This window comes from Bison bison, unplaced genomic scaffold (genome assembly GCF_000754665.1).
Source record: "Bison bison bison isolate TAMUID 2011002044 unplaced genomic scaffold, Bison_UMD1.0 scf7180017864172, whole genome shotgun sequence".
In the NCBI taxonomy this organism is placed as follows: domain Eukaryota; kingdom Metazoa; phylum Chordata; class Mammalia; order Artiodactyla; family Bovidae; genus Bison; species Bison bison.
Window position 1 is genome coordinate 634,073 of NW_011494744.1, and position 14,952 is coordinate 649,024.

General features: G+C 44.7%; 1 protein-coding gene across 2 annotated transcripts in view; it reads right to left on the reverse strand.

Annotated features, from left to right (window-relative positions):
- The window catches only part of PLCE1 (phospholipase C, epsilon 1), a 370,125-nt gene that overhangs the window by 89,985 nt on the left and 265,188 nt on the right, over positions 1-14,952 (reverse strand). For both annotated transcript variants that reach the window (XM_010842171.1, XM_010842170.1), the window contains exons 6-7: positions 6,499-6,757; positions 4,277-4,482 (exon numbers count right to left, since the gene is read on the reverse strand). In XM_010842171.1, the coding sequence (XP_010840473.1) occupies positions 4,277-4,482; positions 6,499-6,757 (465 nt within the window). The remainder of the gene's footprint in view (positions 1-4,276; positions 4,483-6,498; positions 6,758-14,952) is intronic.

The following is a 14,952-nucleotide window of genomic DNA, read 5'->3' on the forward strand; positions in this document are numbered from 1 at the left end:
AGCATCAGAGTCTTTTCCAATGAGTCAACTCTTCACATGAGGTGGCCAAAGTACTCGAGTTTCAGCTTTAGCATCATTCCTTCCAAAGAACACCCAGGACTGATCTCCTTTAGGATGGACTGGTTGGATCTCCTTGCAGTCCAAGGGACTCTCAAGAGTCTTCTCCAATACCACAGTTCAAAAGCATCAATTCTTCGGCACTCAGCCTTCTTCATAGTCCAACTCTCACATCCATACATGACCACTGGAAAAACCATAGCCTTGACTAGATGGACCTTTGTTGGCAAAGTAATGTCTCTGCTTTTGAATATGCTATCTAGGTTGGACATAACTTTCCTTCCAAGGAGTAAGCGTCTTTTAATTTCATGGCTGCAGTCACCATCTGCAGTGATTTTGGAGCCCCAAAAATAAAGTCTGACACTGTTTCCATTGTTTCCCCACCTATTTCCATGAAGTGATGGAACCAGATGCCATGTTTAGATGTCCCTAACCTATAGCAACTAGAAACAAAAAGAAGTCGAGGGTTCCACAGTGACAAGAAATGCCTTCAACACTGCAGGAGGAAAGATCCTGCCCTGCAGTTGATCACGTGGTCAGGCTCACAACCCAGGTCTGCTAGGCACCACTTAAGGAAGCGACTTCACCTCTCCAGGCACCACTTTCTCAACTGTACACGGAGATGATAAGTTGATGTCCTTAAGATCTCACTGACATTTGGAGATTATTTCAACCCTGTTCCTTTCCTGCTGAGGTATTGAATCTCTTATGACCATCTTTCTAGGGTTTCTGTCAATGTTTTGAGTGGCAGGAGTAGCTGAGATGTTTGAGAAGAATTATTAGAGCACCCTACAGGTTGGGTGAACCAAATGACCACGAGATCATCCCTTCTTTCTCTGATGGAATTTTCACAGGGTTGGTGGCTGCCATAGGAAAGGGGCTGGAGGTTACTGTTTACAGAGTCTTTATTTCAGCCAAATCAACAACAAAGCACAGTGCCCTTGGGTTTTGAGATCTGGAAATCCCTTTTTCACACACAGCCCTGTACTGGATATTTTAATGCAGGACTCTGGATCAGAAATGGATTCCCAAGTCCTGGCAGATGGTCCCAGGAACAGTGCTTGCTGATCTGGTTTCAGTGAATTCTATTAAACACCCCACCCTCATCTATTAAACACCCCAGCCTCATCAGTAGTTCTTTTCAAAATAGCCATTATGTGGGGTAAGAAAATTTACCAGTACTGAGGTACATAAATTTCAACGTGAGGATTTCAACCTTACTTCTCAGGTTTTGTAAAAGAAATATTTGCAATTTTGTGCTTCTTTTCCCCTTCTAAGAGTGCTTACAAGTGGAGTCTAGAAAATGGGAAGTAGAAAAGCAGTGATCTTAGAATGTAGATGATAAAATGATTAGTGAGGGGACAAAGGAACAAGCAGAGAATTGGAAACAATGATTTCAAAAGAGGTGATGATATGTGGTATGAAATTTATTACTTGAAGGAAATCCAGTCAAAAGGAAAAAGATGGTAAAGAAAAACCCAGAGGCCTGGTCTCTGAGTCTCAACCAAAAGTGAAGTGAAGTGAAGTGAAAGTCATGTCCACGACTCTTTGCAACCCCATGGACTATACAGTCCATGGAATTCTCCAGGTCAGAATTCTGGAGTGGGTAGCTGTTCCCTTCTCCAGGGGATCTTCCCAACCCAGGGACTGAACCCAGGTCTGCTGCACTGCAGGCGGATTCTTTACCAGCTGAGTCACAAGCACTCCTAAAAGTATTCTTAGAACACCTATAAGTAACATATACACCCACACACACACACAACGCCAAGTGAAGGTAGTTATAAAAAAAATCATATGAAATTTTATCTATTAAGAGATGATGTATCCTTTTTTGGAGCACTTAAGGAAGGAATTTTAGCCAGATCTCAGTATGAGGAACAGGTATGCTTCTCCCAAACATCTGTTTGATTTTTCTTACAAAGACTGTGACTCCTGATTCCCTCCTTTTTATGGTCACTATCTCAGAACAAAATTTAGTCACTGTAAAGACTGTATAGTATACATTTCTGTACGCTTTATTTTTTCCTATCCTACTTTCCTTTTCCCTTCATAATAATCCCTTAATAATCCCTTCTTTGATTATTTACATTTATTCTTACAAGCATCTACAAAATATTTTGTGAGAGGATGTAGATATATACATAGATACCTATGTATAGAGACAGGTACACAGAAGTAGATGTAGATTAAGGAGTTAAGGGCTATGAGAGGCCTCTGTGCTTATTTGTAGATGGTCCTCTCTCTATTTATATATGGTGGCACCAACATCACAAAAATTAGTGAGAAACTTTCAAATAATTTTGGCTTGAGACCAACTTAAAAAGAACAATCGGTAGAAGCTACTTGTGAAATTTGAGCTTTAGGGATGTGACATCGTGGTAAGGGCAGTATTGGTTCATCCCTAACCTGGATCCCCTATGGGGGAATGAGCTAGGAGATGAGGTTTGGAAAAAAGCTCAAAGACTTTGGAAAAACTGGGAATATAGGTTCATCTCTTTAATAACAACACTTGGGATTCAGGCACAAGGTGTTCATTTCTGTGTTCACAACTGATTCTGAGGATCCAGCACTACAGTTCCAAAGGAATTACTTTCCAGAAGCACTGTCTCTTCCCACTGTAGGCTCATACACACAGTCATCCAGAAAAGACTTTGCAAAACAAACAGTGATGTCTTACAAGGACTGGGAGACAACTGCCAGGTATGACTCATGAGTATACCACACAAATAGAACCTTTTGTGGCCAAGATGTCAAAGCCAGCAAATGTTCTGCTTTTGGGTCATGCTCAAGGATTCTTCCAGGTGGACCAGACTCTGCTTTGAGTTGGGCATGACCATGAGTAAATGGCCTTGAAGAGATGCAATGCCTACCCTAAGACCATTGATTTCTGAACTTCTCATCTGGTCTTGGGCTAAGCAAGCATATCATGGGTAGACTGCAGTGCTTGTCAATAAACAGCAATCGAAACAGCCGAGCAATCACAACGCTGCAGATGCCACCTGAAAGTGAGATCCTGGAAGCACTGCAATGCTTGTCAATCATTGATGAGCTGCCTTAGAATCATCAAAGTTGGGGGGAGCTGCAACAGTGCTGATTTCTGGGTATGACTAACTCCAATCCTACTGCTGCTGCTGCTGCTGCTAAGTCGCATCTGACTCTGTGCGACCCCATAGATGGCAGCCCACCAGGCTCCCCCGTCCCTGGGATTCTCCAGGCAAGAACACTGGAGTGGATTGCCATTTCCTTCTCCAATGTATGAAAGTGAAAAGTGAAAGTGAAGTAGCTCAGTCGTGTCCGACTCTTAGTGACCCCATGGATTGCAGCCTACCAGGCTCCTCCGTCCATGGGATTTTCCAGGCAAGAGTACTGGAGTGGGGTGCCATTGCCTTCTCTGCCACTAAATCAGTATATTTGATTTAAAAATGTTAATATTTGCCCCATGCCTTATCCAGTAACTAATAAACCCTTTTTTAAAAATTAGTTTTTTAATTGAAGTACTGTGGCTTCGCAGGTGACACAGTGGTAAAGTTGGCCTGCCAGGGCAAGAAATACAGGAGATGCCAGTTCAATCCCTGGGTTGGGAAGATGCCCTGCAGGAGGAAATGCAGCCCACTCCAGTATTCCTGCTTGGAAAATGCCATGGACAGAGGAGCCTGGCAGGCTATAGTCCATGGGGTTGCGAAGAGTCGGACACAAGTGAGCAACTAACACACACACACAAACACATCAAAGTATAGTTGATTTATAATGTATACTCTGGATACTATTGGAGAAGGGAATGGCAACCCACTCCAGTATTCTTGCCTGGGAAATTCCATGGACAGTGGAGCCTGGTGGGCTACAGTCTGAAAATGAAAGTGAAGTCGGTCAGTCATGTCCGATTCTCTGCGACCCCATGGACTGTAGCCTACCAGGCTCCTCCGTCCATGGCATTTTCCAGGCAAGAGTACTGGAGTGGGTTGCCATTTCCTTCTCCAGGGGATCTTCCTGACCCAGGGATCGAATCTGGGTCTGCCGCATTGCAGGCAGATGCTTTAGCATCTGAGCCACCGGGAAAGCTGGGCTACAGTCTATGGGGCTGCAAAGAGTTGCACAGGACTGGGCAACTAACACGTACATGGATGCTATTTATAACCTGAAACCAAACTGGGGTAGGAGAAAGAAGAAATGAGAATCCCGATTTTTAAATCCCATGTAAAACAGCCCATGTAAAACTTACTGCCATCGGGCTTTATCCTTCAGGGAATTTTTCCTTGAGCTGCTCCCTTCACTGGAGCTGTCCTCCTCCTCTGTCTCCAGACTTCGACTGCAGCTCCTGATGATCTGAAAGATGCTGTTGACAGTGGACTCCTTCTCTGAATTCTTTAAGCCATTCTGTCCCACTCGTTGTAAGAAATTATCTTGTCCACTATAATCGGCTACAAACTATAGAGAAATATATTGAGGATTTGTTATTGCAGCTTCACATACTACATCTAAATAACCTACTTGGCTAGAGAAACAAAATCATAACAGTCATAAATAATGGCATTTGTGCCTATTTTATTGGGGGAAAACCAACCTCCAGGAAAAACATTTTTTCCTTTCACCACATGAAATACCAAAACTTACTCTTGTTTCCACTAAGACAACTTCAGTCCCTCTAGGAATCAACACTTCACTTCCAGTTTATAACACAAAAAGCAATATTATTTCAAGGTTCCCTAGGGAGAAGATTAGCCACTTTACAGAGGAAGGACAGAGTTATTTTATTCCTGTAGTGAGAATTGAGAAAAACCATGACAGAAATGTATTATTCTATGGAACCAGATAAAATTACTGGGGCCCAAGGAAATGATCAAGGAGGGGGGACATTTTGCTTTATTTCCCATACATCTTAACAGTAACACAGAGGCTTCCTGGTGATTTATAAGCTCTTATTGTCTGTATTTGTAACCAGGGAAGTATCTCTCATCAGAGGTCAGAGGGATGGCTAGGCCATGAAATATGGAGTTCCCTACTTCTGAGATGTGAGGCAGCCAGTGCGGGGACAGTTTGGGAGGCTTGCTTTAAGCTTTCCCCTTCATTTCTTTCACTTTTTTTTGGCTATTTAGTCGCTAAGTCGTGTCTGACTCTTTTTGACCCATGGGCTGTAGCCTGTCAGGCTCCTCTGTTCATGGGATTTTTTCAGGCAATAACATTGGAGTGGGTAGTTACTTCCTCCTCCAGGGGATCTTCCCAACCCAGGGATTGAACTTGCGTCTCCTGCACTACAGGCAGATTCTTTACCGCTGAACCACTGGGGAAGTCCCTCCTTGCACTTTATGCCCCTCTCACAAGCCAGGGAGATAGAAGCCAGTAATGCTGCCAGCACCTGTCAGGGGCTCTAAGTCTCCCTGATACCAAGTAATTCTTTTGCTCCCAAGGGACCTGGAAGAGGCTGCAGTTTTAGGAGAGTCTTCCCACTGTCACCAAGAAGGGGTGTGAATGAGGGTGAGAAAGAGAGAGAGAGAAGGAGAGAGGGGGAGAGTGTGTATGTGTAAGGTCAACAGTGGGTGCCGGCACCATGGTGAGAATGACTTTAGATTTAGGTATGGGACTTCCGGGCATGGGACTCCTCAAATTTCTCCATAAAGTCTCCCACCTTTCAATCCCTTCTTTCATTTCTAAATACCATATAGAGAGGTGTCTGTATATTCTGTTTCTCAGTGCCTCTTCTCTGCACTGCCCAACACTCGGAGTCCAAGCTCATGTGGTCCTTCCCATGCTGGGGGTTGGGAATGAGCAGCAATGGGCTGAGGACAGCATGATCAGGAGCCCAGAGCGCATCCTTGGAGGACACACCAGATTCCCAGAATGGAGGAAAAGAAGGCAGCACTGACTTCCCCTCAGTCTTTCTTCCACTGACCCCAAAAAGTTACTACCCTCATCTGACTTCTTATATCCCCTTCACCCATTTGCACCTAACAAGAGAGGAAAATCCCATCAACCTTAAGAAAAAACACCCAGAAAAACAACACCATTTGTACGTTGCCCCATTAAAGCTAACTTAATATAAAGCCCAACAGTGGTAGTTGGCCTTCTTTTCTTTGGAATGTTCACGATCTAGTGAAAGTGAAACTGTCAGCTGCTCAGTCATGTCCGACTCTTTGTGACCCCATGGGCTGTAGCCTGCCAGGCTCCTCTGTCCATGGAATTCTCCAGACAGCAATACTGGAGTGGGTTGCCATTCCCTTCTCCAGGGGATCTTCCCGATCTAGGAATCGAACCCAGGTCTCCTGCATTGCCGGCAGATTCTTTACCGTCTGAGCCACCAGGGCAGCCCCCAAGGATCTGTTAGTCAACGCAACTGTGACAATGGATAACCCTGGCCTCAGAGATGTCTCTCTTCTGGCTTCAGTGTGTGACAAGCCAGGAGGCAACAATGACTCTTCAGATCATGAGAGTTTTAAAAGGTCTCACCTCCAGAGTTTCTTCCTTCGAATTGTACCTCGGGCAAAGCTTCATGAGGCCAGAGGCTCCGTCCAGCACCTCACAGAGCTCCTTCAGAAACACCCCGCAGAAGGGAACCACCTTGCAGCCGGGGATGTGCAGCGCTCGGGTCACCACCTTCCTGTACTCGCAGGAAGACTCGTGCTGGGCCATGGCATCCTTCAGGCTCCTCATGGTCTCCAGATCAGACTGGTCCATAAACTGCCACATTTTTAAAACTTTTCTTGACCTATGGCAAGTCAGGGACATTGTTTTTAGGCCAAAGGGGAAATAATATCATTTACAGTAAACAGCTTAAATTCTGTATGAAATTCATTTCTGTTTATGTTTTCTTTCTGTTTTAATATTTATTTGGGATTCACATTGCCACCTACTTCCCCAAATGATGTGAATATTACTTTAATAAATTGAAACACGGAATTAAACAGAGATATATACAAAAACACACATTGTGGGGGAGTTAAATTCAGAAGGTGGGCACTGAACTTAAGTTTGAGTTTTTCTGGTTTCCCAAAAGGGAAACCTGATGGGTAATATGGTTTTTACAAATATTCATGGAGGATCAGTCACAGAACATGTGTTCCATCCACTCCTCTTGATCTTTTAAACATAACCGGATGAGGCCAGTCCTGCAGTGACGCCCACAAAGCCTGTTTTGGCCTCTCCTATTGAATTTCTTCAACTGACAGTAAGTCACTGGCCTGTCTTGAGAGATCTTATCTTAAAGTATTATTTGCAGAACAGGATGTTAAATGAGAGTCTTCCTATATTTAAATTGCTGCTAAGAACAACAGCTGACATTGAACCCCACCTTCTGAAGTGAGGCAGCGTGTTGTCACCAGGAGACTCAGAGTGTTCTCCCTGCAAAGGTTTCCCACCGTGCATCAGCAGAGAGCTGGGTCTGAGCAGCCAAGCGGGGACTTCTTTGCAGAGGGCTGTCAGGACATGGTAAGTGAGAAGGAGGAGATCTCCCCAAGTTCAGGGGCTTCAGGGAACTTCATGGAGAGGCTGGCCCGTGTCCTGGCAGCTTGTTGATCATGTGGACTGCCTGGTGTGTGACTTCCTGGGAAAGTGTAAGGACGAGAGGCTGGCTGGGGCCGCGGGATGGCTAGTGAGGGGGAAGGATCTGGTGAGTGTGCTTTGCATCTCTAGAGCCTGGGTGGGCAAAGTGCTGGGGCTTTCTGTGAGTCTGGAATGGACCCTGAGAGGCAGCAGGGCTTGAGTTATCTTGAAAGGCTTCCCTCCAAATAAGGGGGCCCTAGTGGAAAGAGTCTGTAAGGGTAGGCCTTCCAGAACTAGATGCTGTGGGGGAGGACTGAGTAGTGGGCCAGGCTGGGGGTGTACAACCCCTTTCCAGGTGATGGTACAGGGGGTTGCTTTCGGACAGAAACTGGGGGGAGTTAGGACGGAGGAGCCTGGTAGGCTGCAGTCTGTGGGGTCGCTAAGAGTCGGGACATGACTGAGCGACTTCACTTTCACTTTTCACTTTTATGCACTGGAGAGGGAAATGGCAACCCACTTCAGTGTTCTTGCCTGGAGAATCCCAGGAATGGGGGAGCCTGCTGGGCTGCCATCTATGGGGTCGCACAGAGTTGGACACGACTGAAGTGACTTAGCAGCAGCAGCAGGGCAGGTAAGTAGGAAGTGACCCTGAAAACACCCCACATGGCTCTCTGTGGGGTCACCAAAGTCAGATCACAGTGGCCCCAGTCAAGTTAGACTGGCTCCCTTTACCCCTCCTCCCTTCTTCTCTCCTATCCTGCCCATGTTTTCTGCAGGAACCCTGAGCTGGAGACAGAGGGACAGAAAGATAAATTATATCTTCCCACCCTACTGCAGCTTTCTGAGACTGGTAGGGCTGTGAAACTGGGGAAAGGGTGAAGCTTTTCTTTGTTTTTTCTTCCTTCCCAGGTGGCGCTAGTGGTAAAGAACCAACCTGCCTGCCAGTGCAGGAGACATCAGAGACACAGGTTTGATCCCTGGGTTGGGAAGATCCCCTGGAGGAGGGCATGACAATCCACTCCAGTGTTCTTGCCTGGAGAATCTCATGGACAGAGGAGCCTGGCAGGATACAGTCCATGGGGGTCACAAAGAGTCAGACACGACTGAAGCGACTTCGCAGCAGCAGGAGTGTGGCATACAGGATCTCAGTTTCCTGACCAGGGATTGAACCCATGTCCCAAGCAGTGGAAGTGTGGAGTGCTAACCATTGGACCATCAGGGAAGTCCCTTTACTTCTTTTTTGAAGTTTTAAATGAAAACTTGAAGCTCTGATTTATATCAGACTGGATTAAAAAATCATTAGGTAATACCTAAGACATCTAAAAGACATCAAAAAGTACAACACGACACACACTCACACATCAACCTCTCAGTTTAAAAAAATAAGCATTGATAATATGGCTGAGGCCCCAGAGGACTCCTCCATGGACACACCCCCCTCCCTTCCTCACCGCCAGGGACCACGTCTGCAACTTTATTGCGCTCCTTCCCTGACACTTCCTCATACTTTCTCAACCTGGGCAGATACTGCTAAGCAGTTTGTACAATTGTTTGTGCATTTTAGACTTCATACAAATGGTGTCACACTGAGGGCAACCTGCCACAACCATCGTGTGGCACTGCCATACGATTCTGGGGGTCACTAGCGCTCAAGGGCATAGGCGAAGGAGACGGCTTATTAACTACACAAGTGACCGGGAAAGACACGGGGGGCCCACGGTACAGTCCAGAGTTCGGGGGAAAACAGCCAGTTGGCAGGTTTGAAAGACAGTGAGGTCAGAAAAATAAATTGTCTCCTGATTTCACCCCACTGGGTTCGACTTGTCCTACAACCAGTTCCTTATAAGGTGGTGAGAATCCATCTGGGGGCATGGAATGGAGGTTTAAATAAATGAAGTGAACACATGAATGAGACTTGGTTCTCATTATCTGATCATCCTTTTTTTTCATGAGTCATGATATGTGGGTGGGGCAAGAGACAAACCTTAGTAAAGAGCAATGGTGTTTTGTTAGACTGAGAACTGACGCTTTTAAAAAAGAAACTTTATTTCTTTTCATGATTAAAAAGGTATGCCCATTGTAGATGATCTCGAAAATACCAAAAATATAGAAAATCCACTCACGGCTCTTCCAACCACAGACAACAGTAGGAATATTTCCTTCCAGTACTTATCCTATTTGTGTCTGTCTGGTCTAAATATTTTATACATTTTGTTGTATAAATATTGCTGAAGTTATTAAGTATGGACAGCTTTGTTCCCAGGTAGTTTTATATATTGTATGTATACATTGTATGTCCTATGACATTAAAATTATTATAAACATTGTTTTTGGTGATTAAATAATACTCCAGTGTGTGGATGCATCATGTTATTGCCTTCATTTTTCTATTATTGTTCATTGGGTTATTTTATTTTATTATTTTAAAATCGAGGTGTCCTTGACATTTGGGTTATTTTATATTGACATTAAAACTGAGTAAATATTGCTGCATGTAAATCTTTGTACTTCTACTCGTTTCCTATAAGCAGCTGGGAATTTAGTTTGAGGAAGCCAAATGTACAAGGGTGACAGGAAAGCAGTCACTTCACAATAAGGTTGTGCCCCCTTCTCCTCTAATTGTTTTAAAAATTTAAAAAAATTCAGTTATCTTGATGCAGTTCAATTACTTGTAATCTAAATACTTTCAAACTTGAAAGTGCACATGTGAGCTCTTCTTCCACAATCATTCCATCATGAGGACATCTAGTAACTTACCTCCTGTATCTACTGTTCTGGCTGACGAACTATTAAACCTGGTAGTTTTACCCATCTATTTGTAAAGACTAATTCAGCCTTAAGCCAAATATAGGAGTGTGAAACTAGGTGGCAATGGGTTTGGGATGGCCAGGAATCAGTGGTAAGGTTTAGCTGCTTTGACATTATTTCTCATCTAAGAAAGAATTACCTGGCTCTATAGACTTCCTCTGTGGCTCAGCTGGTAAAGAATTCACCTGCAATGCAGGAGACCTGGGTTCAATCCCTGCATTGGGAAGATCTGGAGAAGGGAAAGGCTACCCACTCCAGTATTTTGGCCTGGAGAATTCCATGGACTACAGCCCATGGGGTTGCAAAGAGTCAGACATGACTGAGCAACTTTCACTTTCACATGGACTTCTTGGATTTTGAATTCAAACTAAGTTGGGTCTAAAAGTCACATTTCCCCAAGGCCTCCATTGGTCATTATGAGGCTATTTTTTGCATCAAGAGACTCGCTAATATATGGTACGTGGCAGCCAACCTCCAAGATGGCCTCCAAAGATCCACACTTCCTGCTGCGGTGTGGTCCCCACCCACAGTGAGCCAGTGCTGGTCCTACATGATCAGTATAATACGGCAGAAGTGGACAGTGTGTGACTCCTGAGGCCAGGACGTAAAAAGCACCGAAGCTTCTGTCTTGCTCTTTCTATTTATTTATTTCTATTTATTTATTCATTTTTGGCAGCACTGGGTCTTTATTGCTGTGTGCAGGCTTCTTCTAGTTGTGGGGCTACTCCCCAGGTGTGGTGTGCAGGCTTCTCGCTGCAGTGGTTTGCCTTGTTGCAGAGCACAGGCTCTAGGCAATGGGTTTCAGTAATTGGGCTCAGGGGTTCAGTAGTTGCGGTGCACGGGCTCCAGAGTGCAAGGGTTCAACAGGTGTGGTGCATGGGCTCAGCTGCCCACTGGCATGTAGGATCTTAGTTCCCAGACCAAGGATCAAACCCATGTCCGCTGCCTTGGCAGGCAGGTTCTTAACCCCTGGACCACCAGTGAAGTCCCTGCCTTGTTCTTTTGGATTGTTCACTTTGGAGGGAGCCAGCTGCCATGCTGTGAGGATGGTGACACCCAGAAGAGAGGACTCGAGGTCCCCAGACAACAGTCAGCACCAGTTTGCCAGTTTGCCAGTCAACCACGGAAGGATAAGCACCATTGTATGTTCGTGCTTAGTTGCTCAGTCATGTCCGACTCTTTGCAGCCCTAACCCACAAGAGGGTCTGTAGCCCAACAGGTTCTTCCATCCGTGGGATTTTCCCAGCAAGAATACTCGAGTGGGTTGTCATCTCCTCTTTCGGGGGATCTTCCACACCCAGGGATCTCTTGTATCTCCTGCATTGCTGGTGGACTCTTTACTGCTGAGCCACCAGGGAAGCCCAAGCATCATTAAAACAGGACTATTTTATCAGTATATGATCTCTATTTTTTTAAAGAAAAATAATGCAGGGACTTCCCTGGTGGTCCAGCAGTTAAGAATCTGCCTTCCAATGCAGGGGACGTGGGTTTGATCCCTGCTTGGGCAACTAAGATCCCACATGCTGTGGGGTAACTAAGCCTGCATGTTGCAACTAGAGAGAAGCCAGCACACCACAATGAACGATCCTGCATGCTACAACTAAGATCTTGTGCAGCCAAATAAATAATATTAAAAAAGAAAAGTAGCGCAGATTGTAGAAAATTTATCACAAAGAGAACCAAATCACCTGCATATAGCCTTTTCTTCACCCAGTACTTTTCTATTTTTCCTTCTTTTGAGCCATGCTTAGTGCATTTGTACGACCATTTTAAATGCCAAGGACATGATCATGTGAGTTTATTCTTAGTTGAGAAAGTTCAAAAGGACGAAAAAATTTCCAACTAAAAATTTTCCTCTCCACCCCCAATCCTGAACCCCTATGTCAGGCCTGGAGAAGCAAAGAAAAACCTTGAAATGTTATGAAGCGAGATCTATTTATAGATCTTCATTGGGAAGATGAATCTTAGACAACAACAACAGCAATGACAAGTTCTCTTTTTGAGCCTTACTACGTGCCAGACGCACATACTCAACACTTTACACTGTCTCATTAAATCCTATGCAAAGGGATAGGTGCTTTTTATTATTGCCCCCATTTGCAGATGAAGAAACTGAAGCTTAATGAGGTCAAGTAACTAGATCACACAGCTGTTCCACAGGGGAGCCAGGATTTGATTCCCTGTTATTCTAACTCCACCATTTATCCTCTTCTTCCTCATACCACACTGCCACCACAAGAGTGAGGAGCAGCTATTTCATGCAGGGTAACTGATGCTTAAAGGGAATACAGCTGGAGGCTTTAATGATAGAATGCTGATCTTATTATTAGCTTGATGGAGAAGGTGTAAGAGGAAGATATCATAGAAGTTAAGGGCTGCTGCTGCTGCTGCTAAGTCGCTTCAGTCATGTCCGACTCTGTGTGACCCCATAGACGGCAGCCCACCAGGCTCCTCCATCCATGGGATTTTCCAGAAGTTAAGAGCACAGGCTCTGAAATCAAGGTGGCCTCCATTCACATCCTGGTCACACCAGGTGACCTTGGGTGAGTGACTTAATTTCTTCTTATCTTAGACGTTTCTTCTTTCATCCAGTGTGGAAATAATAATAGTATGTACCTCAAAAAATTATTCTGACAATCGAAAGTTTTAATGCATGGAACACGCTTAGTCCAGTGCTTGACATGTAGTAAGTGTTCAATAAAAATGACAGCTAACATTATTCAGTGATATCATTATCAACATAAGCCACTGTCATTGGTGAGGGCAGTCAGTGGTTGGCAGCTTACAGTGCTGGGTAATTTGTAAGGCAGATCTGGGAAGAGACAGGTAACAGTGGGGCACACATGGCAGGAAGGGGAAAGAGGGGTCAGTGATGGTGTTGACAGAGTTAAGCAATCAGACACTCAGCCTGCCCAAGAGCATGGGGTCAGGGCAGACACAGCGGAGTAGGATCATGCCTGCTTAATTCTGCAGCACCTCTGAGGAACAGGAATTGTGGCACTAACACAGGTTAATATATTTCCCCCATATAGTCAGTACCAATTGCCTGCTGTTACTAAGTCGCTTTAGTCGTGTCCAACTCTGTGCGACCCCATAGACAGCAGCTCACCAGGCTCCCCCGTCCCTGGGATTCTCCAGGCAAGAACATTGGAGTGGGTTGCCATTTCCTTCTCCAATGCATGAAAGTGAAAAGTGAAAGGGAAGTCACTCAGTCGTGCCCGACTCTTAGCGATCCTATGGACTGCAGCCCACCAGGCTCCTCCATCCATGGGATTTTCCAGGCATTCCATGAGACCATAGTAAAACAAGGCCTAAAGGTAATGAGGATTTAAATGTATTTGACTGATGGAGCAAGAAAGCACTTAGCACATGAACAAAAGTCCATTTGTCAAAGAGTACAATGCATAATATTAAACGAAAAAACACAAAAAACTTTTTGAACTATCTTACACAAATGCATTATTTATTATGCTCCTCAAATGACTAAATAATAGAACCAACATAGCACTTATGTTACTGTTCTAAGCACTTCATATATGTTAACTCATGTATCTCTCACAACAATCCTAAGAGTCAGGAACCATAATTATGCTCATTTTATAGATGAGGAAACTGAAGGACAGAGGGCCTAAGAGACTTGCTCAAAGTTCCCAACCAATAGGTGGCAAAGCCTGAAACTGAACTGAGGTGTGTGCCCCTGGTGGCTCAGAGGTAAAGAATCCATCTTAGCCAAGCAGGAGATACAAGAGATGCAGGTTACGGGAAGATCCCTTGAGGAAATGGCAACCCACTCCAGTATTCTTGCCTGAAAAATCACACTGAGAGAGGAGCCTGGCAGGCTACAGTTTATGGGGTAGCAAAGGGTTGAACACAATTGAGCACGCACACATGAAAAATGAAATATATGTCCCCAAAGTGTCACTATTAACTATTCACTAAACACCTAATGTAGATACTGTTCTCCTCTAGGCTTAAATTTAGTCTAATGTGATTTGCCTTTCTACTACACAGACTGGAGTATCAATTCAGTTCAGTTCAGTAGCTCTGTCCGAGTCTTTTCGACCCTATGGACTGCAGCATGCCAGGCTTCCCTGTCCATCATCAACTCCCAGAGCTTACTCACACTCATGTCCATCTAGTCGGTGATGCCATCCAACCATCTCATCCTCTGTCCTCCCTTCTCCTCCCACCTTCAATCTTTCCCAGCATCAGAATATTTTCCAATGAGTCAGTTCTTCATATCGGGTGGCCAAAGTATTGGAGTTTCAGCTTCAGCATAATCCTTCCAATGAGTATTCAGGAATGATTTCATTTAGGATTAACTGGTTTGATCTCCTTGCAGTCCAAGAGACTCTCAAGAGTCTTCTTCAACAACACAGTTCAAAAGCATCAATTCTTTGGTGCTCAGCTTTCTTTATAGTCCAACTCTCATATCCATACATGACTACTGGAAAAACCATAGCTTTGACTAGACTGACCTTTGTTGGCAAAGTAGTCTCTGCTTTTTAATATGCTGTCTAGGTTGGTCATAGCTTTTCTTCCAAGGAACAAGCGTCTTTTACTTTCATGGCTGCAGTCACCATCTGCAGTGATTTTGGAGCCCCCCAAAATAAA